This window comes from Phascolarctos cinereus, unplaced genomic scaffold (genome assembly GCF_003287225.1).
Source record: "Phascolarctos cinereus isolate Bilbo 61053 unplaced genomic scaffold, phaCin_HiC Scaffold_726;HRSCAF=1367, whole genome shotgun sequence".
Taxonomy (NCBI): domain Eukaryota; kingdom Metazoa; phylum Chordata; class Mammalia; order Diprotodontia; family Phascolarctidae; genus Phascolarctos; species Phascolarctos cinereus.
In genome coordinates this window covers 409,179,656-409,201,623 of record NW_027556098.1, presented here as the reverse complement: position 1 = coordinate 409,201,623, position 21,968 = coordinate 409,179,656, and the positions used below count along the sequence as shown (strand labels likewise).

The following is a 21,968-nucleotide window of genomic DNA, read 5'->3' as shown; positions in this document are numbered from 1 at the left end:
TAAATTATCTTACATAAAGGAGGTATGAAAAAGCTATTATAGTGGAGGGGAAGGGGAGGGGGAGGCAGACAATCCTGGAACCTTATTCCCATCAGAATTGGCTCACAAAGGGAATAACGTATACACTCAGTTTGATATAAAAATCTATCTTACCCTACAGGGAACTGAAAAAGAATGAGGATATAAAGGAAGAGGACTAATAGATTAGGGGTAGTGGCAATGAGAAGTAAACCCTTGTGAGGAGGTACAGGGTGAAAGGTAAAAGAGAGAAGGACAAAGAAGTGAAAAGCAGGATGGAGGGAAGTACACAGTTATCACAAATGTAAATGTGAATAGGATGAACTCGCCCATAAGACAGATGTGAATAGCAGAGTGGATTAAAAACCAGAATCCTACAACATGCTGTTTACAAGAAACATATTTGAAGAACAAGGGCATATATAGAGTAAAGGTAAGGGACTGAAGAAAAATCTATTGTGCTTCAGCTGAAGTAAAAAAAAAAGCAGCGGTAGCAATCATGATCTCAGAGAAAGCAAAAACAAAAATAGATCTAATTAAAAGAAATAAGGAAGTAAACTATATCTTGCTAAAAGATACCATAGACAATGTGCTAATATCAATACTAAAAATATATGCACCAAATATTATAGTATCTAAATTGTAAAAGAAGTTAAATTAATTACAAGAGGAAACAGATAATAAAACTGTACTAGTGGGGGACCTCAACTTTCCCCTCTCAGAATTAGATAAATCTAAGCACAAAAATAAACAAGAAAGAAGCTAAGAAGTGAATAAAATTCTTGAAAAATTAGATATTATAGATTCCTGGAGAAAGTTTAATAAGACTACAATGCAATATACCTTTTTTCCTCAGCAGCACATGGCACCCACACAAAAATCGAGCACATAAGGAGTCCGAGCAAAGATGGTAGGGTAAAGGCAGGAACTCAGCAGAAATCTCCTCCAAAGTCATCCAAAAGCCTTTAAATATTGAACACAAGCAAATTCTTGAGTGGTAGAATCAACAAAAAGATGGAATGAAACAATTTTCCAGTCCAAGATAACCTGTAAGGTTGTCAGGAAAGGTCTGTTGCTCCAGGGTAGGAAAGGAGCACAGCAAACCAGGAGCAGGCCTTGGGATTACTGAATCAGTTGCAGCAGTTGTTTTCCAGACCTCTCGGCCCATAGGTGCCAAAGACAACTTAGAAGGTCAGCAGGAAAGGTCTGTCACACCTGGGAGAGAGTGGAACACAGTACAGTGCAGGCTGTGCCAGCATAGTCCCACCTCCAGCAAACCAGGAGCAGGCATTAGGAGCCACTGAATCAGCAGCAGCAGCAGTAGCAGTGGCTGCTTCTGGAGCTCTCAGCCCTCAGATGATAAAGGGGTAGAACAACTGGTCAGAAGATTACAGGGGTCTCTTTGCTAGCACTGAGGCAGAACTCTGTTGCTTTGCCCATACTTTGATCAGGGTCCAATCCTGGGTGGCAGTCACAGAGCAAGGAGCAGCACCAGTACCCCAGAGCTTGTGGCCACAGTGGAGGAGAGACCCTTGTCTCAGGTCCAGGGCAGAAAAGAGTGATTGTGGTCAGTCACAGACCAGAGCACATATCAGGAGAGTGGCAAACACCTCTCCTTGGAACATAACACCTTGGAAGAACTGAGAACTTACAGGTCACTAGAAATATCTCTGAAAACAACTACATAACCCCCTGAAACTTGGGACAGTAAACCCTCTACCCTGGAAGCAGAACCCTACTTTAACAATGAGTTAAAAGTCAAGTAATAGGCTGGGAAAATGAGCAAACAACAGAAAAAGTTATGACCATAGAAAGTTAATAGGGTGATAAGGATGATTAAAACACATAATCAGAAGAAGATAATAAAGTCAAAGCTTCTACATCCAAAGCCTAAAAGAAAAAAAAATTGGTCTCAGGCCATGAAAGAACTAAAAGAGATTTTGAAATTAATGCTAGAGAAGTAGAAGAAAAATTGGGAAGAGAAATGAGCATGATGAAAGAAAATAATGAAAAATTGATCAATAGCTGGGTAAAGGAGACACAAAAAATACTGAAGAAAATAACGCCTTTTAAAACAGACTAGGCCAATTGTAAAAGAGGTACCAAAAGTCAATGAGGAGAAGAATGCCTTAAAAAGCAGAACTGGCCAAATAGAAAATGAGGTAAAAAAAACTCACTGAAGAATATAATTCCTTAAAAATTAGAATGGAGCAAATGGAAGTTAATGGCTTAATGAGGAATAAAGAAACAACAAAATAAAAACAAAAGAATGAAAAAACAGAAGACAATATAAAATCCCTTATTGGATAAACAACTGAAATGAAAAAATAGATCCAGGAGAGATAATTTGAAAATTACTGGACTACATGGTCAAACCCAAGGTCAAAAAAAGAGCTTAGACATCATCTTTCAAGAAATTATCAAGGAAAACTGCCCTGATATTCCAGAACCAGAGGGTAAAATAGAAATTGAAAGAATCCATTGATCACCTCCTGAGAGCAATCGAAAAATCAAACCTGCCAGGAATATTATAGCGAAATTCCAGAGTTCTAAGGACAATAAGAAAGTATTCTAAGCAGCTAGAAGAAGAAAAAAATTCAAGTATCATGGAGCCACAGTCAAAATAACACAAGATTTAGCGGTTTCTACATTAAAGGATCAGAGTGCTTGGAATATTATATTCCAGAAGGCAAAGGAGCTAAGATTACAACCAAGAGTCCCCTACCCAGCAAAACTGAGTATAAACCCTCTGGGAAAAAAATGGACATTCCAGTGAAATAGAGGACTTTCAAACATTCTTGATGAAAAGACCAGAGCTGAAGAGAAAATTTGGCTTTCAGTTTTCCACAATTTGAAACAATGTTCTGTCCAAAGATAGCTTAGAAGTTTGGCAGGAAAGATCTGTCATACCCAGATTGGAATAGAGCACAGCACAGGGCAGCAAAAACCTCACTCCAGCAAACCAGGTGTAGGACTTGGGGGTGACTGAATCAGCAGTGGCAGTGGTGGTTTCTGGAGCTCTCAACCCACGACAGTAAGGCATTACAATAACTGGTCAGCAGATTACAGGGGTCTCTTTGTTGGCATTGGATGTAGAACTCTTTTACACTCTCCATAAGTAGGTCTGAGTTTCAGTCCTGAGTCACAGTCCCAGGATGAAGAGGAAGACTAACACACCAGATCTTGTAGCCACAAGGTATCAGGGATACAGGTCATAGCTCCAGGTGGAAACGAGTGCTTGTGGTCCCTTATAGACCACAGCAAAAGCCAGGAGAGTAGTGATCACACCTCTTCTTAGATCATACTATCTTGGAGGAACTGAAAACTTGAAGTCCCCCAGAACTAGCTCTGAAAATAGCAAAGACAAAGGCATGAAGCTTGGGATAGTGGCCCCTCCACTGGGAGCAGAGCCCAACTTTAACATAGAGTTAAAAATCAAGAAATAGGCTGATAAAATGAGCAAACAAACAAATAGAACCTGGCCATAGAAAGTTACTACGATGACAGGGAAGATCAAAACACAAACTCATAAGCAGACAACAAAGTCAGAACTGCTACATCCAAAACTTCAAAGAGAAATGTGAATTGGTCTCAGGCATTAAAAAAAGAATTCCTGAGAGAGCTCAAAAAGGATTTTTAAAATCAAATAAGAGAGGTAGAGGGAAAATTGGGAAAAGAAATGAGTGAGGTAAGAAAACCATGAAAAAAAAACAGTCAACAGCTTCTTAAAGGAGGCACAAAAAGACTGAAGAGAAGAATTCTTTGAAAAAGTAGAATTGGCCAAATAGAAAAGAAGGTACACTGAAGAAAATAATTCCTTAAAAAATTAGAATTGCACAAGTAGAAGCTAAAACTCCATGAGGCATGAAGAAAAGATGAAACAAAATTAAAAAAGAAAAAGAAAAGAAAAATAGAAGAATGTTTGAAATATCTCATTGGAAAAACCACTGACTTTGAAAACAGGTTGAAGAGAGATAATTTAATAATTATTGGTTGACTTGAAAGCCATACCCCAAAAAAAGAGCCTAGACATCATATTTCAAGAAATTATCAAGGAAAACTGCCCTAATAACATGGAACCAGAGGATAAAATAGAAATTAAAGGAATCCACTGATTACCTGTCCCAAAGTGAAAACTTCCAAGAATATTATACACAATTTCCAGAGTTCCCAGGTCAAGGAGAAAATATAGCAAGCAATCAGAAATAAACAACACAAATATCACAAATCTGCAGTCAAGATAACACAAGATTTAGCAGCTTCTACATTAAAGGATCAGAAGGCTTGTAATATGATATTGTGCAGGGCAAAGGAGCTAGGCTTGCAACCAAGAATCACTTTTTAAATAAAACTGGATCATATCCTTTATAGGACAAAAAAAAAAGTATATTTAATAAAATAGAAGACTTTCAAGCATTCCTTATGAAAAGACCAGAACTGAAGAGAAAATTTGATTTTCAAATACAAGACTCAAATGAAGAATAAAAAGATAAGCAGGAAAGAGAAATCCTAAGGGATTCAGTAATGTTGAATTGTTTACATTCCAACATAGGAACATTATATTTGTAACTCCTAAGCACCTTCTCATTATTAGGGCAGCTAGAGGCAATATACGTAGACAGAGAGCATGTGATAATTAATGGATTTAATAATGGAATGATATTTAAAAAAATAAAATTGAGGGGTGAGAAATAGGAATGCACTGGGAAAACGATGAAGAGGAGAATGGAGCAAATTTTCTTACATAAAAGGGGTATGAAAGAGCTTTTACAGTGACTGGAAAGATAGGGCAATTAATGGGGAACAATTAAACCTTACTCTCATGAGAACTGGCTCAAAGAAGGAATAACAAACACTCAGTTGGGTATAGAAATGAATTGATGCAAAGTGAAGTGAGCAGAATCAGGAGAACAGTGTACACAAAAACAGCAATATTGTGTAATAATCAACTATGGATGACTTGGCAATTTTCAGCAATACAAGTCAAAACAATTCCAAAGGACACATGATGAAAAATGTTATCTACTACCAGAGAAAGAACTGATGGCATCTGAATGCAGATCAAAGCATACTATTTTTCACGTTATTTTTTGGATCTGTGTCTTCATTCACAACATAACTAATATGGAAAAAGGTTTTTGCATGATTGCACATATATAACCTATGTCAAATTGCTTACTCTCTCTGAGGGGGAGAGGTAAAGGAGAGAAGGAGAAAATTTGGAACTCAAATTTTTTTAAAAGTATATTTTAAAATGTCTTTACCTGTTACTGAGGATATTATTTTATTTTTAAAAACTACTCTGAGGTGCCACCCCACACCTGTCAGATTGGCTAATACGACAGAAAAGAAAAATGACAATATTGGAAGGATGTGCAAAAATTGAGATATTAATGTACTAGCGTTTGAGTTTTAAACTGATTCAACTGTTCTGGGGAGAAGCTTGGAACCATGCCCAAAGGGTTGTAAAACCATACATACCCTTGGTCTAGCAACACCACTTAAAGGTATATATCCCAAAGAACTTTTTTTTAAAAAGAAGGACTTATATGTACTATTTATAGCAGCTCTTATAGTGGTGGTAAAGCATTGGAAATTGAGGGGATACCGATCAGTTGGGAAATGGTTGAACAAGTTGTGGTGTAAGCTTATGAAGGAATATGTTTGTATTATAAAAAATTATGAGCAGGATGTTCTCAGAAAAACCTGGAAAGACTTATATGAACTGATTCAAAATGAAGTGAATAGAACCAGGAGAACAGTGTATCTACTAACAGCAATAGAATACAATGATCAACTGTGAATGACTTAGCTGTTCTCAGTAATACAATGATTCAAGACGATTCTGAAAGATGTATGACGAAAAATGCTATCCACCTCCAGAGAAAGAACTGGTGGAGTCTGAATGCATATTGAAGCATACTCTTTTTTCAATGTTCATTGTTTTTCTTGTTTTTTGGGGATTTGTTTTCTTTCACAACATGACTGATAGGGAAATATATTTTGCATGACTGCACATGTATAACCTATGTCAAATTGATTGCTTTTTCAAGGAAGGTGGAGAGAATTTGAAACTCAAAATTTAAAAAAAAATGAATGTTAAAATTTGTGTGTAGAAGTAATTGTGGGGAAAAGAAAATATTAAATAAATATACAAGAAAAGAAAAGAAAAAGAAAATAGAAGTCCAGAAGTATTAAGTGATTTGCTCAAAGTCACGTTGTTAGTAAGAAGGAGAGTTGGATCTGATTACTTTGACCAAGTTTTGACTCCTTCCACTGCTGAATGTTGCTGCAGGTATGGGGTTAAGGAGTCCCCAAGTTCCATGGTCAGCATCTGGTCTGACCTTCCCAGGACAGCAGTAGCAGGCGGTTTTTGATCCAACTCCATTTGGCAGAGTTCACAGTCAACCAGGTTTACAGAGAGTACATGAGCCAGGGATAGATTTTACCCAAGCCTGATCTCAGGAGCTCTTGCATGACTCCTCCAGACCTGACTTACCCTTGGCTCAAGCGCTGTGTCTCCCATCCTTAGGACTTTTCTTTTTGAGGTCACTGACCTCCAAAATCAGTCCATTCTCCATTTCCACACAAACCCCATACACATATCAGCCTTGCTCCAGTTAATTTCTTGCCAACCTCTTCTCATTGTAGGGCATTATGAAGCTTAGATGATATCATGGATGGAAGACACGTTGCATATTTTAAAGATATAGGATTAATTAACAACAAATAACCAAGCCCCAAGTCTGGCCTTGACTTTGTTCCCTACCAGGGGTGGGGAAATTGTGGACCCGAGGTCACATGTGATCTTCGAAATATTCAGGTGTGGTCTTTTGACTGAGCCCAGTTTTACAGAACAAATCCTTTTATCAAGATGATTTGTTCTGAGAAGTTTAGAATTCAGTAAAAAAGTTGCACTTGAGGACCCAGAGGGCCACAGGTTCCCCACCCCTGCAGCCTTCTACTGAATTTCTGCTGAGTTCACAGACTGTATATTGAGTGAATTAATTATGAGACATGGGACACAATAGCACAGCATCACCCAGCATGGTGTGACCACATAAATGAAGGTGCATGGAGAGACTGGTTTATGAGCAAAGCAGAATTGCAGTAGCTCAAAAGAAACATGAGATGTGCAAATTTAGAAACATCTCAATTCCAAATATTTATCTGGACTATTTGTGGTTCTGCCTATGAGAGCCTTCCAAGCTCGTATTGGTCTGATCACCAAAGTCAGACTCATTGTACTGTACCTCGACCCCAACATAGTGATATTGATCACCAAAGTCAGACTCATTGTACTGTACCTCGACCCCAACATAGTGATATAATTTCGGTCTTTTAGAAGAAAGAACAATAAACCAATTAACCATTGAGCAATACAAGAGTGAGCTAGTAAATGTTTAGAGGGAGGGAAGGGCAGAGAGACTTCACTCATGAACACACACTTTTTAGTTCATCCACATTATTAATAATTCCTTATGTCCAAATTATAAACAAAACAATAAATCAATCTCTGATTTATAGCAATCACTGGTTTCTGAGATACAAACACTCACACCAAAAATCTAACCATGGTTGTTAGAATCCCTTAGAATTCACTCCAGTGTGCCTCTGCCCACCCTGGCCTCCTCTTACCAAAAGCAGACTTAAGAAAGATTGTCCTGATTTCCTAGGCTTCTCCCCAACATCGAGTTCTGCTAGGCTATGACCTTAGAGAGTGGGTACCTATGGTTAGCTCTAGAGGAGAAGGAGAAGGAGGGACATTGGGACCTTGGTTAACCCAGGTAAAAATAATTGTCAATCCCAAATAGTTTCCAACACTTGCCTAACCTGCCCCTCCCCTCATCTCCCTAAAAAACATAATAATCCATTTACTTCTGTTTGCTAGCTCTGCTCCCTCTCTCCTCTCCCAAACTGCTGCCCAGAGGCAGATATTTAGCAGGTCCCCAAACTGGATGTGCTGTCCATGGCCACCTTCCCAGATAGAGAAACAGATGACATGGCTTCAAATCCCAGCTTTGCCACTGGTTTCTTTATCTGCAAAATCAAGAAGTTAGAAATGTTCATATTTGTGGATAATTTTAAGTCTATCATCAAAAACACATTTACAATTTAAAAAAAAAGAACACAAATGAGTTCAGAGGATCCCCAACTCCAAATCCTAAGATCTAATTACTGCCTCTTCTAGCTCCCTAATGAGATCAAAGTATATATAGGTCACATATTGGGGTTTGGGTTAGAGAGTTATTTACCTCACATATGGATCAGTTCTTGGTTTTTTGTGAATATTGTGTTTAAAGGAACACTTGGTAAGTAATAGGTGAAGGATCCCATGTCCCACAGGTGCAGAGAATATTCCACTGAGAGAGTCCTTAGGGTTTATCTGATCATGTAGTTCCCTCCTCACAGAAGGGGAAGTGGATGGCCCAGAGAGAGGGAAGGACTCAGTTAAGGTCACAGCCAGTAATAGATCTAATCTTACCCCCTCCTTTCACCCCCTGCAGCCTCCTCTTCAAGTCTTGAGACACCTTGCCCTCCAGGTCCTATTACTAGATCCCTCACAACTTCTATCATTGCATTCTGAGACCCCAAAATCCATCTCTGGGTTATGATAGCTCTTTGAACCTCCCCCATTCCTACTTTTACCCCCTGGGATCCTCAAGTCTCTGAGTCTCTATTGAACTAAAATCTCTCTCCCCCTGTGACCTTCACATTTGGCCAGTCCTTGAGCTTGGGGAGGATTGGGTTAGAACTGAGGATGTTGCATGAAAGAGCTGAGATCAATGCCAATGACAATCTCCACCCCCCAGGCCCAAGTATAAAAGTTGGGAACAGCCTTATCTGGACCCCAGTCCTGGCTCAGCATCTGTTCCAACCCCAGCCAACACTGCAGTGAGGTTTCTGCCACCTCCACTATGCTGGCTTCCGGCCTGCTGCTGGGTTCCCTATTCTTTTGTCTCTCAGCCCTGGTGGTACTCTCCGTATGGAGACAGAGGAAAGCTTGCATCAGCCTTCCCCCTGGGCCCGCACCCCTGCCTTTCATCGGTAACTACCTGCAACTCAACACCGAGCAGATGTATTACTCCCTCATGAAGGTACTGAGGCTGGGGGGGCAGGGGACAAAGAGGGAGAACATGGAGAGACTGAGACAGAGAAACAGAGATTGAGAGAGACACAAAGAACAAAGAGAAAGAGAGATAGACCTATAGACAAAGACACTCAGAGGAGCAAAGAGACAGCGAGATCCAAAGACAAAGTAACAGGTAGAGACACAGTAGCAGAGAAAGAGTCACAGAGAGAGTAACAGTGACAGGGACAGAATCACAGAGTGCATTAGAAACACACAAAAGACATACTCAGAAGCAGAGACACAGAGAGATAGACTCAGAGACATAGAGTGAGACAGAGAAACACAAGCAGCAAAGAGGCAGACATAAAGAGAGATATCTCTCTCATGTGCATATGCAGGTTCCAGGGTGGCTGGAGGGAGATTCTGGGAGGGTCAGAGAGAAGGATAGATGGACAAATACAGAGAGATGGAAACAGAAAAGGTGTCTGCTGCTCACTGTTGAGTTGAGGAAGCTCCTTTCCTCTCTCTAATCCAGTTTCCCTCTTTGTAACATGGCCGGGTTGGGCTAGATGGTCTCTAAGGGCTATGTTTTATGACCTTTTGGGAAAGAGGCTCTGAGAAAAGCCCAGAATCTCTTTGTGGGGAGGAATGGGCAGAGCTGGGTTGCAAGACAAGGATTCAGGGAGAATGTCGAAGAAGAGACCAAGAAAGCAGGAGAGCGAGCCCGAGGGCCTGAGAGAGAGGACCCAAGGGAGAGGGTGGGAGATGGAGAGATGAGAGCCCAGAGAGACCTCTTGGCAGAAATGGGCATTAGAGGTGCAGCATTAGACATGCTTTCTCTGCCCTGGCCATGGAGTTCATTGGTTTCTTGTGACTTTGCAGAATTGTTTAAGGAAGCCCAGTGTAGGTGAGGGGTTTGGAGTAGATATGCCCATTAGACTGTGAACTCTTCAAGGGCAGGGACAATATTACCCTTTCTATCTGAAGTGCTTAGCACACTGCCTGGCACACAGTAAGTGTCTAATAAATGCTTGTTGCCTTGACTTGTCACAGGAAAAAAAAGTCAAAGGAGGAAAAAATACGGCAATTTTGTTACTATCTTGTTAATTACAGGATCATGGGTCCATAGATTTAGAGCTGGAAAGAACATGACAGGCCATTGAATCCAAACCCCTCATTTTACATATGAGGAAACTCAGGGGCAGAGGCAGAGGTGAAGTGACTTGCTGAGGATCACTCAGCTAGTAAGTATCTGAGGAAGGATTTGAACCCAGGCCTCACCATGCTGTCCTTCAAAAGAAAAAAGAAAAATATATCTACAGATATATATTAAATATATGTATATGTATATATAATACACATACACATACATTTTAAAATAAACAAACTGTTTACCAGAAGAATTCACAACCCCATTCCTTACCCTTATTCTTTGCTGAAATGTTTGTGTTTTGTACTAATTCTTAGGTCACAATCAGAAATTTTTTTTCAAAGCTGCTGAGAGGTGATGGCGAAAGGTTACCTTTCAGGAAGGGAGCTAAGAGGGAGGAACTCATGGGGCTCAGAGGCAAAACACTAGTTCTTCTGCCTCTACATTGGGGAAAAATATGGGCCCGTATTTACAGTCCTCCTGGGACCGAGGACTGTTGTAGTCCTGACTGGGTATGAGGCCGTGAAGGAGGCACTAGTCGACCAAGCAGGGGAGTTCTCTGGTTGGGGGGAGCAGGCCACCTTCGACTGGCTCTTTAAGGGATTCGGTGAGTGTCTAGGCAGGGACCAGGCCAACGTGGCCTCTTGTAGGTGACTGGCCAGGGTTGCTACGGCTTCTGTCCCTTTCCTTCCCTTCCCTTCCCTTGACTACCATTGCCTCCCTCAACCATCTGCTCTTCCCTGTTTCTCTTTCTTTCTCTGTTTCTCCATTTCTGTCTCCACGGTTTTCCATCTGTCTCCAGTGCTTTGTCTCTTCATCTTTCTTGGTCTCTCACTATCTCTCCATCTCTTTGGCTTTTCTTGTATCCTCTTCTCCCTGTGTTTCTCCATCTCTCCTTGTCTTTCTCCATATTTTTGCTTTTTCATTCCTTCACCTTTCTCCACCTTCTATCTGTGTTTCTCCCTTTCACTATCTCCTCTTTTCCATGACTCTATTTCTCAATTTCCTCATCTTTCTCTCTGTGTGTCTCTGTGTCTTTGTCTCTCCATTTTTTCCTCCATCTCTCCTTGCCTAATCACCTCTCCAGATCACTCCATTTATCTGCCTTTCTGTTTCCCTCCCTATCTCTCCAGTTCTTCCATATATTTCCTGATTTATCTTCCTATCTCCCTATCCTTCCCCATTTCTCTTTCTTTCCTTGTCTCCCCACACCCCTCATCTCTCTAGCTTTCTCTTTTTGTTTCATTATCTCCTCCATCTCTCCCTGTCTGTCCTTTTCTCCGTATCTCCCTATTTTTCCACCTCTGTCTTTCTCTTAACTCTCTTTCCATTTCCTCCATCTCTGTCTCTCCACCTCTCTATCTTTTCCTCTCTCCCCATTCACCCAGTCCCTCTATATCTCTCTTTGTGTCTCTGTTATCTCCCCATGTCCCCTTGTTTCTCATCCTCTCACTATATTCCCATCTCCTCCATCTCTTTATCATTTTCTGTCTCTCCTTGTTTCACCTTCTTCTGTATCTCTCCATATTGCCTTCTCATTTCTCTGCCCTCACTTCCTGTCTCCCTAATTCTCTCCTCTCTCTCTCTTCTCCATTCTTCTATCCCTGTCTCCTCACCTTCCCCATCTCTCTATTTTTTTGTCTCTCCCTAAATCTCTCTGTCTCCACACCTCCACTTGTGTCCTTAACTTCTCCATGTCTCCCCATTTCTCCTTGTTCCTCCTGGTCTCCATACCTTTTCTTATATTCTCTCACTCTGCTGGTCTCTCCCTGGACATCCCCTCTGATCCCATACCAGGACTTCGGATCCTACAGGATCTCCTGTCTTCCATGAGATCCTTCTCTCTTTCTTGCCAATGATCAGGTGTGGCTTTCAGCAATGGAGAGAGGGCCCGGCAGCTCTGATGATTCTCCATCACCACTCTGAGGGATTTTGGCAGGGGCAAGAGAGGCATTGAAAAGCGCATCCAAGAAGAAGCTGGCTTCCTCATTGAAGCTTTCTGAGGCACAAAAGGTGAGTGGGCCTTAGGAATATTCCAGAGCCTTGGGCCAGGTCGGCATCAACTATATTTTTACTGTTTTTGTTCAGTTATTTCAGTCACGTCTGACTCTTCAAAGTTTTTTGGCAAAGATACTGGAGTGGGTTGCCATTTCCTTCTCCAGCTCATCTTGAAGATGAGGAAACTGAGGCAAACAGGGTTAAGTGGCTTGCCCATGGGGTCACACAGCTAGTAATTGCCTGAGGATGGACTTGAATTCATGAAGATGAGTCTTCCTAATTCCAAGTCCAATGCTCTATCCACTGCACCGCCTGGCTGCCATCAACTATATTGTCTTTTCTCCCCCAAATTGGCTGCTGTCATACCTCACCCCAAAGAGCCTACCTTAGTGCCCTGTGACTTACTTCTCTCCCTTGCATCTAACACTAGCTGATCTCTGCATCTTGGTGTGTTTGAATAGTCCTGACTACCAGACTCAAGCTCCTCCCCTTACTTGCTTTGTGATTTTGAGCTGGTGACCTCACTTCTCAGGACCTCAGTTTCCTTTTCTGTAAAATGAGAAGGATGCACCGTATGATGGCTTCCCTTCCACAACTAAATCAATGATTCTATGATTCTTCATGTCTGGGTTCAAAAACTGACCCTCTTCCTGAACCAGGAGACTCAAATTGGAGTTTTAGGTTTGCCTCTCACTCACTGAGCAACCTTGAATATATCCTTCCTCACCCTGACTTTGAGTTTTTCTTCCCTCTAAAAGGAGAAGGGTTGGGTTATTTTTAAAAATAATAATAAAGGCAAACATTTATGTAATACATAAAGAATTCTGAGGTACTTCATGTTTTTTTATTTGATTTTCACAAGCATTCTAGGGAAATGTGCCATTATTACCCTCATTTTAAAGTTGAGGAAACTGAGGCAGAAATGAAATAACTTGTCCACAGTTACACAGCTAGTCAGTGTCTGAAGTCAGATTTGGGCTCAGGTCTTCATGACTTCAGTGGGGCAGATAGGCAGTGCAGTGGATAAAGCACTGGACTGGATATCAGTTCAAATCTGGACTCAGACACTTACTAGCTGTGTGACCCTGGGCAAGACACTTCACCCTGTTTGCCTCCATTTCCACACAATGAGCTGGAGAAGGAAATGGCAAACCAGTATCTTTGCCAAGAAAACCTCCACTGGGGCCATGAAGCATCAGACATGACTGAAATGAATGAACAGCAATGACTTCAGGTCCATGCTCTCTCTCTGTGCTGTTCTACATTCTCAATCACTGAATAGGTGACCTTGGTCACATCTGTAAAGATTTTGGACTAGATGGCCTCGAAAGTCCCTTCCAGCTGACTAGATAAGAGGAGGCAGCCTGGGGTCATGGAAATGGAACTGAATCAGAAGACTTGGGTGTAGATCCCAACTCTACTACTTGTTTCCTGAGCAAGTCACATCCCCTGTCTGAGGCTCAGTTTCATTTCATTTCAGGTCTCAGGGCCTAGAGTCCTAGAAGGGGGAAAAATGTATGTGTGTGTGTGTGTGTGTGTGTGTGAGAGAGAGAGAGAGACAGACAGACAGACAGACAGACAGACAGAGACAGAGAGAGAGAGAGGAGGGAGGGAGGGGACAACTGCACATCTAGCATCTAATCTCCTTATTCTATGGGATTTGGAGATGGGGACAATGACTGTCCTTTAGAGGAAGATGTGAGAGCCAAAAACTGATTCTCTGTCTCTCTGTCTCTATCTCTCTCTCTGTCTATCTATCTCTGTCTCTTTCTCTCTCCCTCCCTCCCTTCTCTATCCCTATCCATCCTCTATGGATACCCTCCCCACAAACACACCACCACCTCTCTTTTTCAACTTCATCTCTGTCTCTCTCAAACACTGCCTCCATGTGTCTCTTGGCTTCTTTGCCTCTGTGTGGATCTCTGTTCCTTTTTTCCTCTGCTTCCTCTTTACCCCTTTCAATCTCTCTATTTTTGTCCTCTTTCTTCATCATTCTACCTCTTTGCTTCCTTATCCCTGTGTCTCTGTTGACCTGGCTGGGCTACAGGAGCTGCCATTGACCCCACCTTCTTGAGCCGCAAAGTCTCCAATGTCATCAGCTCCATCATCTTTGGTGATTGATTTGAATATGAGGACAAACAGTTCCTGTCTCTGTTGCATATGATGCTGGGGAGCTTCCAGTTCACAGCCACATCCATGGGTCAGGTGACTCCCAAGACCTTCTCTCCCACCCACCTGGGTCTCTCTACTCACCTTCATCCCTTAATCCTCAGTTTTCCTTTCTTTCCTCTATCTTCACTACTCTGTTCCTCAGTCTGACTCCCTTCTCCCAATCTGACTCTGTGCCCTATCCTGACCACCCACTCTCCATTATGACCCCCATTCCCTAACCTAAACTTTCATCTTTCATGATGATTATCCTCTCATTCTCTTCACACCCCCAGCCCTGTACCCCATGACTTGTCTTGTGCCCTCCCCCATCTATATGAGATGTTTTCTGGAGTGATGAAGCACCTGCCAGGGCCTCAGCAACAGGCATTCAAGGAACTACAAGGACTGAATGACTTCATCACTGAGAAGGTCTGCGAGAACCAGGCCACCCTGGACCCTAACTCTCCCCAGAACTTCATTGACTCCTTCTTGATCAAGATGCAAGAGGTACTGGCCCAGTAGGCAGGAGAAAATGGAGGCGAAGGGCTGAGATCTCAGCCTGAGGGTGTTATGGATCTCTGGAGGAATCCCCTGACATTGGGAAGTGGGCTTCACAGACATTGGGCAGCAGGTCTCAGATGTGAGCAATCAGCACCAGCAGACATTAGGTGGGAAGTCTCAGCCTTCCAGGGGTGAGGCTCAAAGGTACCCTGTGGCACATGTCAGGAGGAAGGTTCATAAACAATTCAGGGTCAGAGGGGCAGCTAGGTGGCACAGTGGATACAGCACTGGCCCTGAGGTCAGGAGGACCTGAGTTCAAATCCAGCCTCAGACCAAACACTTGACACTTACTAGCTGTGTGACCCTGGACAAGTCACTTAACTCTGATTGCCTAAAATAAAAAAAAAACATACAATAATTCAGGGTCAGGCAGTAACCCAGAACACAGATTCAAATATAGTGAGCACTTCTGGTCATTGTCATTTTGGGGATAGCATGGCAAAGAGTAATAAAGACAGAATGCCAAATGGAGAAAGTGAGGCACAGAGATGGGGAACATGGAATAACAGAGAGAGAGAGAGAGAGAGAGAGAGAGAGAGAGAGAGAGAGAGAGAGAGAGAGAGAGATGAAGAAAGATGAAGACAGGTGCAGAAAGAGAAACAGAAAATGGGAAACAGAAACACAGGAAGTCAAGGCCAACATAAAGAGACACAAATAGACATTCCACATTCCCCTCACTCCGACATTCACAAACTGAGTAGAGGGGGCTGGGGTGATCCAGAATCCAATAGTCTAGTCCCAGCAGCCTTGCCTAACTCTCTGCATAAGACCTTGGGAAAGCCCCTTCCTCTTCCTCCATCCTGTGTCTCTTCATCTATAAAATGCAGGAGGAAGGATATTAGATCTGTTGTCGTAGTCCTCAAGGGTAGAACCAGGAGCAATAGGAGAAATGGTAAAGGGAAGAATTTAGGTTTGATATCAAGAAGAAAAGACTTCCTAACTGTGAGAAATGTCCCAAAGTGCAGTGGGCTACCCAGAGAACTGGCAGGTTCCCCCTCTTTGGAAGTCTTCAAGCAGAGGCTGGACCACCACTTGTCAGGAAGCTCAAGGTGTTTCTTTGGCTGCTGAGGTCTCTTCCAGCTCTACCATCCCGGGATTCTGAAAGGCAGAATACTGTAGTGGGTAGAGCTATAGACTCAGGAGTTATGCATTCCTGGGTTCAAATTCCACCTCAGACTCTTACTAGCTATGTTACTCTCTAGGTCTTAACTCCCTGATGAGAGTGGTTGCATTTGACAATCTCTAAGAACCTTTCCCACACTATATCTGTATTCCTCTAAATTCTGAGGAGAATAGATATGTGTTCAGGTCCCTTAGAACTGAGATTTTCCAGCTTACTCAGGTGCCATTGATGGATTCACCCTCTACCCCTGCACATTTCTGGGACTCAAGGAAATTGAGTTGACATGGGGGGAAGGAGGCCTTGAGGTTGAAGAGTCTAGAGGTGAAGAAAGTGTGTGTATGTGGGGTGGGAGGCTCTGAGCCCCGTCCACCTTCTCCTCCCAGGAAAAGAAAAATCCCAACACAGAATTCTTCATGAGGAAACTGATCATGACCACCCTAAGCCTGTTTTTTGCTGGCACTGAGACTGTTAGCACAACCCTTCACTATGGCCTCCTTCTGCTAATGAAGCATTCAGAGGTGGAAGGTAAGTCCCCTCCCCTAGTTCCCTTAGAAGTCCTTTGGTGCCCTGGGAGCTGCCCAGAACATCTTACACACACACACACACACACACACACACACACACACATGTCATCATCCTCATCATCCTCCTCATCATCATTATCCCTGGAACATGGATTATCCCCTTCACTCCTCATCCCAGCATTCTCTCACCTCAGAATATACCCACCCTCCACACCCTATCTGCCCTCTTGAGACTTCCCCAGGATCTCTCTGACACTCCTGCATCCTATTTCCTCACCCCCACTAAACACAGCCAAAATCCATGAGGAAATCGATCGGGTGATTGGGCGGAATCGATCACCCAAGTTTGAGGACAAATTCAAGATGCCATACACAGAGGCCATCATACATGAGATACAAAGGTTTGGAAATGTGATCCCCATGAATCTGCCCCGGAGAGTCACAAAGGACACCAAATTCCGGGGCTGCCTTATTCCCAAGGTAGGAGTCTCTCATTCCTAACTCCCCCGGCTCAAAAACCTCCATCCAGAGGGCCACTATTCTATCCACTGCACTATCTATCTGCTTCTAAAATTCCTGAAATATTCTCCTGTCCTGAATTAGCAAAAAAATGTGAACCTCAGTGAACTTCAAGTCAAAATGCATGTGGTCATGAATTGTATTTATCTTAAAAGGGTCTTTCCTGTGATTGAAGCAGGATTAGTTGGCCAAGGATGATATTGCTTCCCAAGTTGTGTAGATTGATTGTCAAATGAGACACATTTTAAGTTTTATTCATTGCATTTTTTACATAGCAAACTTAGTCTGTCTCCAAAGAAACTTAGTTTCAGCATATAATAACAAAAGCTTTCTTAATAGCACCTCCCCTAGGTGCTATTGTTGTAGTCCTCAAGGACAGAACCAGGAGCGATGGGAGAAATGGTAAAGGGAAGAATTTAGGCTTGAGGTCAGGAAGAAAAGACTTTGTAACAGTGAGAAATGTCCAAAAGTGCAATGAGCTACCCAGAGAACTGGCAGGTTCCCCCTTTCTGGAGGTCTTCAAGCAGAGGGTCACCTGGTGGTTTAAAAATGAGGATGACAATAACACATATTGTTATGAAGTTCAAAGGAAATATTTTATTAGTTTTTAGTATGCCTTCTGATCTGTCTCTCCAACTTGAAATAATAGGTTGGGTCTCACAGGGGCAGCTAATACCCCAGGGTTTGAGATACTTTGTGAGTCCACACTCCTAAAACTTGAGCTCACAAGCCCCCACTGGTACACTTACCTTTAATAGTCTGCCAGTAGATAGACAGCTCAAACCAAAAATGTTTACTGAAATGATATCCTAAGAACAATAGTAATAAAACTCCCCTCCCCCAATAAATCTGGAGCACACTCTCCCACAACTACACCCAGCTGTAACTAGAAAGAATGGCCATATAATTAAGAGTGCGCTTGGAGATATCCTCAAGCTCAGCACGTGTGACTAGGACAATTCATGCCCCTGGGCCTAAAAGACCCCAATGTCCTTTCCCCTCTTGTGAGGTCCTCACGATGCTCCTCCTGAGCACAGAGCGTACTGAGGAGGTCTCCTAACTAAGTTTTTGGACGTGTTTGTCTCTGAAGCTTGACTCAGCTCCTACCTTTGAGGAGTCACTATAATCCTCTCTGCTCCCAGCCTCCTATTCAGTCGTTAGTTCTGATGCAAATCAATATGACCAATGGAGTTGTAGGGAGGAGAAAGATACTCCTTCTCTCCCTCCTACCCTTGACTTTTACTCTCTGGTCGAGGTGCAATTGGAAAAGCAAAGATTCTTTACAACTGGGTTGTTTGTTATTGCCGTCTCTCCTCTTGACTGCCAGAGGTCACAACTTCTAGAAACTGCTTCTTTTTTCAAATGTGTCCCACAACAGAGAAGATCCATTTTTATAGGCTACCAAGGGCATAGTTGTTCCATCAGTCAAAGGCAAACCGCCCCTCAAAAAAATCCAAAGACAACATTTTTACATTTAAAGGGATAACAAAGTGAAATTTTTTGTTGTCTTTGTGACTTGCCCCTTCTGTTGCAACTGAACTGGGGAAGGAAAAAATCTATTGAGTAGGGGTGTTCTGACCAACACCCCCTCCCACTACACTTATTAATATCATTATTATTATTAATGTAATTCAATTACTGTTAATTTTCTCTGTCAATCAACCATTCAATCACTAACATTTATATGCAAGGCACTGGAATTTGATGATGGGAATACAAAGACAAAGATGAAACAGTTCTTGCCCTCAAGGAGCTTACATTCTATCAGGGCAAACAACCTGTGCCTCTATAATTGGATACAAAATACAAGAATAAGGTCTGGACTTCTAATTTCATTTACATAGGGAATTCCTTCTGCTGATTGAGGCTGGTACTTTCTCTGCAAATTACAATCCTAAGGTTAAGTGATTTACCTAGGTCACATAGCCAGTATGTGATGGAGACAACTTAAACCCAGGTCTTCTTCCCTCTGAGATGAGTTTTCAATCCACTATGTAACCTTATCTTCTATGAAGCAAAATATTTTCTTTCATTCTCTCTCTCTCTCTCTTTCCCCCTCTGACTCTCTGGTTCTCTCTCTGTCTTTCTCTCCATCTCTCTTTCTGTCTCTTTTTCCCTCTGTCTCTCTCTCTGTCTCTCACTCTCTTTCTCTGTCTCTCTCTTCTCTCCCATAGCTTCTCTTCCGGTCTCTTTTTTTCTCCCTGTCTTTATCTCCCTTCCTCCTGCCCTCCTCTCTCCACTTCACCCCTCATTTCCTTTCTTGTTCTCTCTCATCTCCAATTCTGGGGCACAGAAGTTTATCCCATGCTGGGCTCAGTACTGAGAGACTGCAACTTCTTTGCCTGCCCTGAAGCCTTCAACCCCCAACACTTCCTGGATGAAAAGGGGCAGTTCAAGAAGAGTGATGCCTTTGTCCCCTTCTCCATTGGTGAGCAGGAAAACCTTTTCCCTTCCCCTGCATGACTCCCACTTTCATCTCTAGTAACAACTAGTGTGGCCTGAGCCACACTGAACCTTGCCTTTCCTCCAGTCTACCCTCAACTTATCCTACTGTCCCTCACATCAATTTCAGTTGATGAAGCTTCTGAAGAGGCAGTGGGATGATTCCAGAGAATCCATGGCTGTGGGCCAAAGGTTCCAGAAAGTATATCCCCCAAATCTCACTAGTGTCCCTCCTTCTTTAAGAAAGAAGTACATACACTAGAAAGAGCCCTGGCCCTGGAGTCAGAAGCCCTGGGTCAAGTCCCATCTTTAAAGCTTCTGACCTGGGTGACCTTGGGTAAAGCACTTCCTCTCCCTAAGCCTCAATTCTCTCATCTGTGAAATTCAGGCCTGGGACTCAAGGGATTCTAAGGCCCCTTCCAGCTCAGCATCTATCATCTTAGGACTCTATGAGCTTGTAATTGTGATCAAGTACCTTCCCTTCTCTGGGCCTCAGTTTCCTTATTTGTAAAATGAGGAAGTTGGACTAAATGACATTTAAAGTCCTTCCGAATTCTAACATTCAATCCAATAAGTACTTATGAGGTGGTAGGGGCAATGACTAGGAAAAACAGTCCTTGCCCTCAAGGAGTTTACATTCTACTGGAGGGGTCCAAGTTTAGGTAGCTAAGAGAAATAATTACAAGATAATTTGCAAATGGAGAGCACTGACCACTAGGAGAATCTGGAAAGGCTTCTTGTATGAGGTGGTACCAAAGCTTACTTTGAAGGAAATTAAAGCACCTAAAAGTGGGAGGGGGGGAGGAAGAGCACTCTAGTTTAGGAGTTTCTTCTATGAAAATTGAATGATCAATTCAGACAACAGGAACTATAACAATTTGTTTAGAATGTAGAAATCCCGATGGTGAATTCTGTGAGATTGGGAGGGATGGGATCAAAGGAACAGGAAGAAAGGAGGGCCACCACTTGGACAGACCATGAGAGAATAGAGGATAGTGTAGACAGCTTTTAAGGTGTTCCATAAGGTTAGAAGAGGGATCTTACAAAGGATGGCTTGCATTTTCTCTTCAGAGGAGGCAAAGGAATCTGCTGAGAAGGAGGAGTAGGAAAATTAAAGGAAAAGAGCAACTCCACATTACAAGGGCCCTTCTACCTCTGATGCCCTGTGAATTTAGTAGATATTAACAGCACTTGTGCTTAAAAACAGCAAAAGCATATCAGCTAATTAGCTAGAAGAATTAGAGAAAGTAGGAAGTTTCAAGAATCTTTACTTCCTACAGATGAGCACCTCCTAGAGGAAGTCTTTTGTGGCATTAGACCCAAGCATGTTCTATGCTACTTGTGTTTTTCTAAGTTATCTGCCAAAGCTGACATTTTCTATCCTAAGAACCCTCCCAGCTATGACTTTTCTGTGTTTTAAGGTCACTTCCAGGTCTGGCCCTTTTTCTGTCCTAAGGGACAAAAGGGACTTAGGGCTGGAAGTGACTTTAGGGGCCATAGAGTCAAACCTCTCATTTTGAACTTGAGAGAGGAAAAGTGGTGTATCCAAAGTTACAGTTAATCAATATCTAATTTATTACCAGCCAGCTCTCCATTGTGCCTCTAGTTTCCTCCCAGCTCTGACATTCTCTTTTCTAAGGAAGGGTCCTTAGCCCCTGGGGAGAGCCCAGGACTTACATTCTGTCCTCTAAGGCCCCTCCCAGCAAAGGCCCTCCCCACCCTTACCAGCTCTGACTCTGGCCCCTCAGGCAAACGCTACTGTTTTGGTGAAGGCTTGCCAGAATGGAGCTGTTCATCTTCCTCACCACCATCCTGCAGAACTTTCACTTCCAGTCTCCAATCCCAAAAGAGGCCATTGATATCTCCCCTCAGATGATGGGCTTTGCCACCCCCCCCCGCAGCTACACCATCTCATTCCTGCCAAGAAGCTGAGACTGAGCCCAGAAAGCCACAGCAGAAGCAGGAGAAGCCCGCAGGACTTCCGGGTGGGGTGGCTTAGGATGTATTAATAAAGTCTGAGCCCCCAGGCATCTCTCTGTGTTACTCTGTTTGGCTCCTGGAAGCTGGGACACACTTAGATGTCACTGAATATAATCTTTTCAGGTTACAGGTAATGTGACTGTGGGAAAGGGATTTATTCCAGGTTGTATAGAGAGTCAAAAAAAAACTGAGACTGGAAGTTTCTCAGTTTACAAATGAGAGTTTTGCCTTACATAATATCACCCACTTGTGGCCAGTTCTAGCTTAGTCTCTTTCTCTCTTTGTCTCTCTACCTCTGTCACTCTACGGTCTGTCTTTGTCTCCCTGGCTCTTTCCTCTGTGTCTGTGTCTCACTATCCATGAATGTTTCTCTGCTTCTGTCTCTTTCTCTGTCTTCCCTTTCCCTATGTCTGTTTCTCTATGACTATG

General features: G+C 42.7%; 1 protein-coding gene and 1 pseudogene across 1 annotated transcript; both read left to right on the top strand.

The window, feature by feature from the left end:
• Positions 1-8,888: 8,888 nt before the first annotated feature.
• LOC110198300 (cytochrome P450 2A13-like) lies at positions 8,889-14,558 on the top strand (annotated as a pseudogene).
• Positions 14,465-21,579, top strand: LOC144454142 (cytochrome P450 2A5-like). Its single transcript, XM_078146706.1, has 5 exons — positions 14,465-14,897; positions 16,458-16,599; positions 16,891-17,078; positions 19,411-19,545; positions 21,308-21,579. Exons 1-4 carry the CDS (start codon positions 14,730-14,732, stop codon positions 19,438-19,440), a joined length of 528 nt encoding a protein of 175 aa, XP_078002832.1. The 5' UTR covers positions 14,465-14,729; the 3' UTR covers positions 19,441-19,545; positions 21,308-21,579.
• The last annotated feature ends 389 nt before the right edge of the window (positions 21,580-21,968 follow it).

What these genes read in the sequence shown, in the direction of transcription:
- LOC144454142 (XM_078146706.1), top strand. Translation starts at nt 14,730, where the DNA reads ATGTTTTCTGGAGTGATGAAGCACCTGCCAGGGCCTCAGCAACAGGCA. An exon ending in TCTTGATCAAGATGCAAGAG is followed by an intron (nt 14,898 to 16,457) that starts GTACTGGCCCAG and finishes TTCTCCTCCCAG; the next exon opens with GAAAAGAAAAATCCCAACAC. An exon ending in GGGGCTGCCTTATTCCCAAG is followed by an intron (nt 17,079 to 19,410) that starts GTAGGAGTCTCT and finishes TCTGGGGCACAG; the next exon opens with AAGTTTATCCCATGCTGGGC.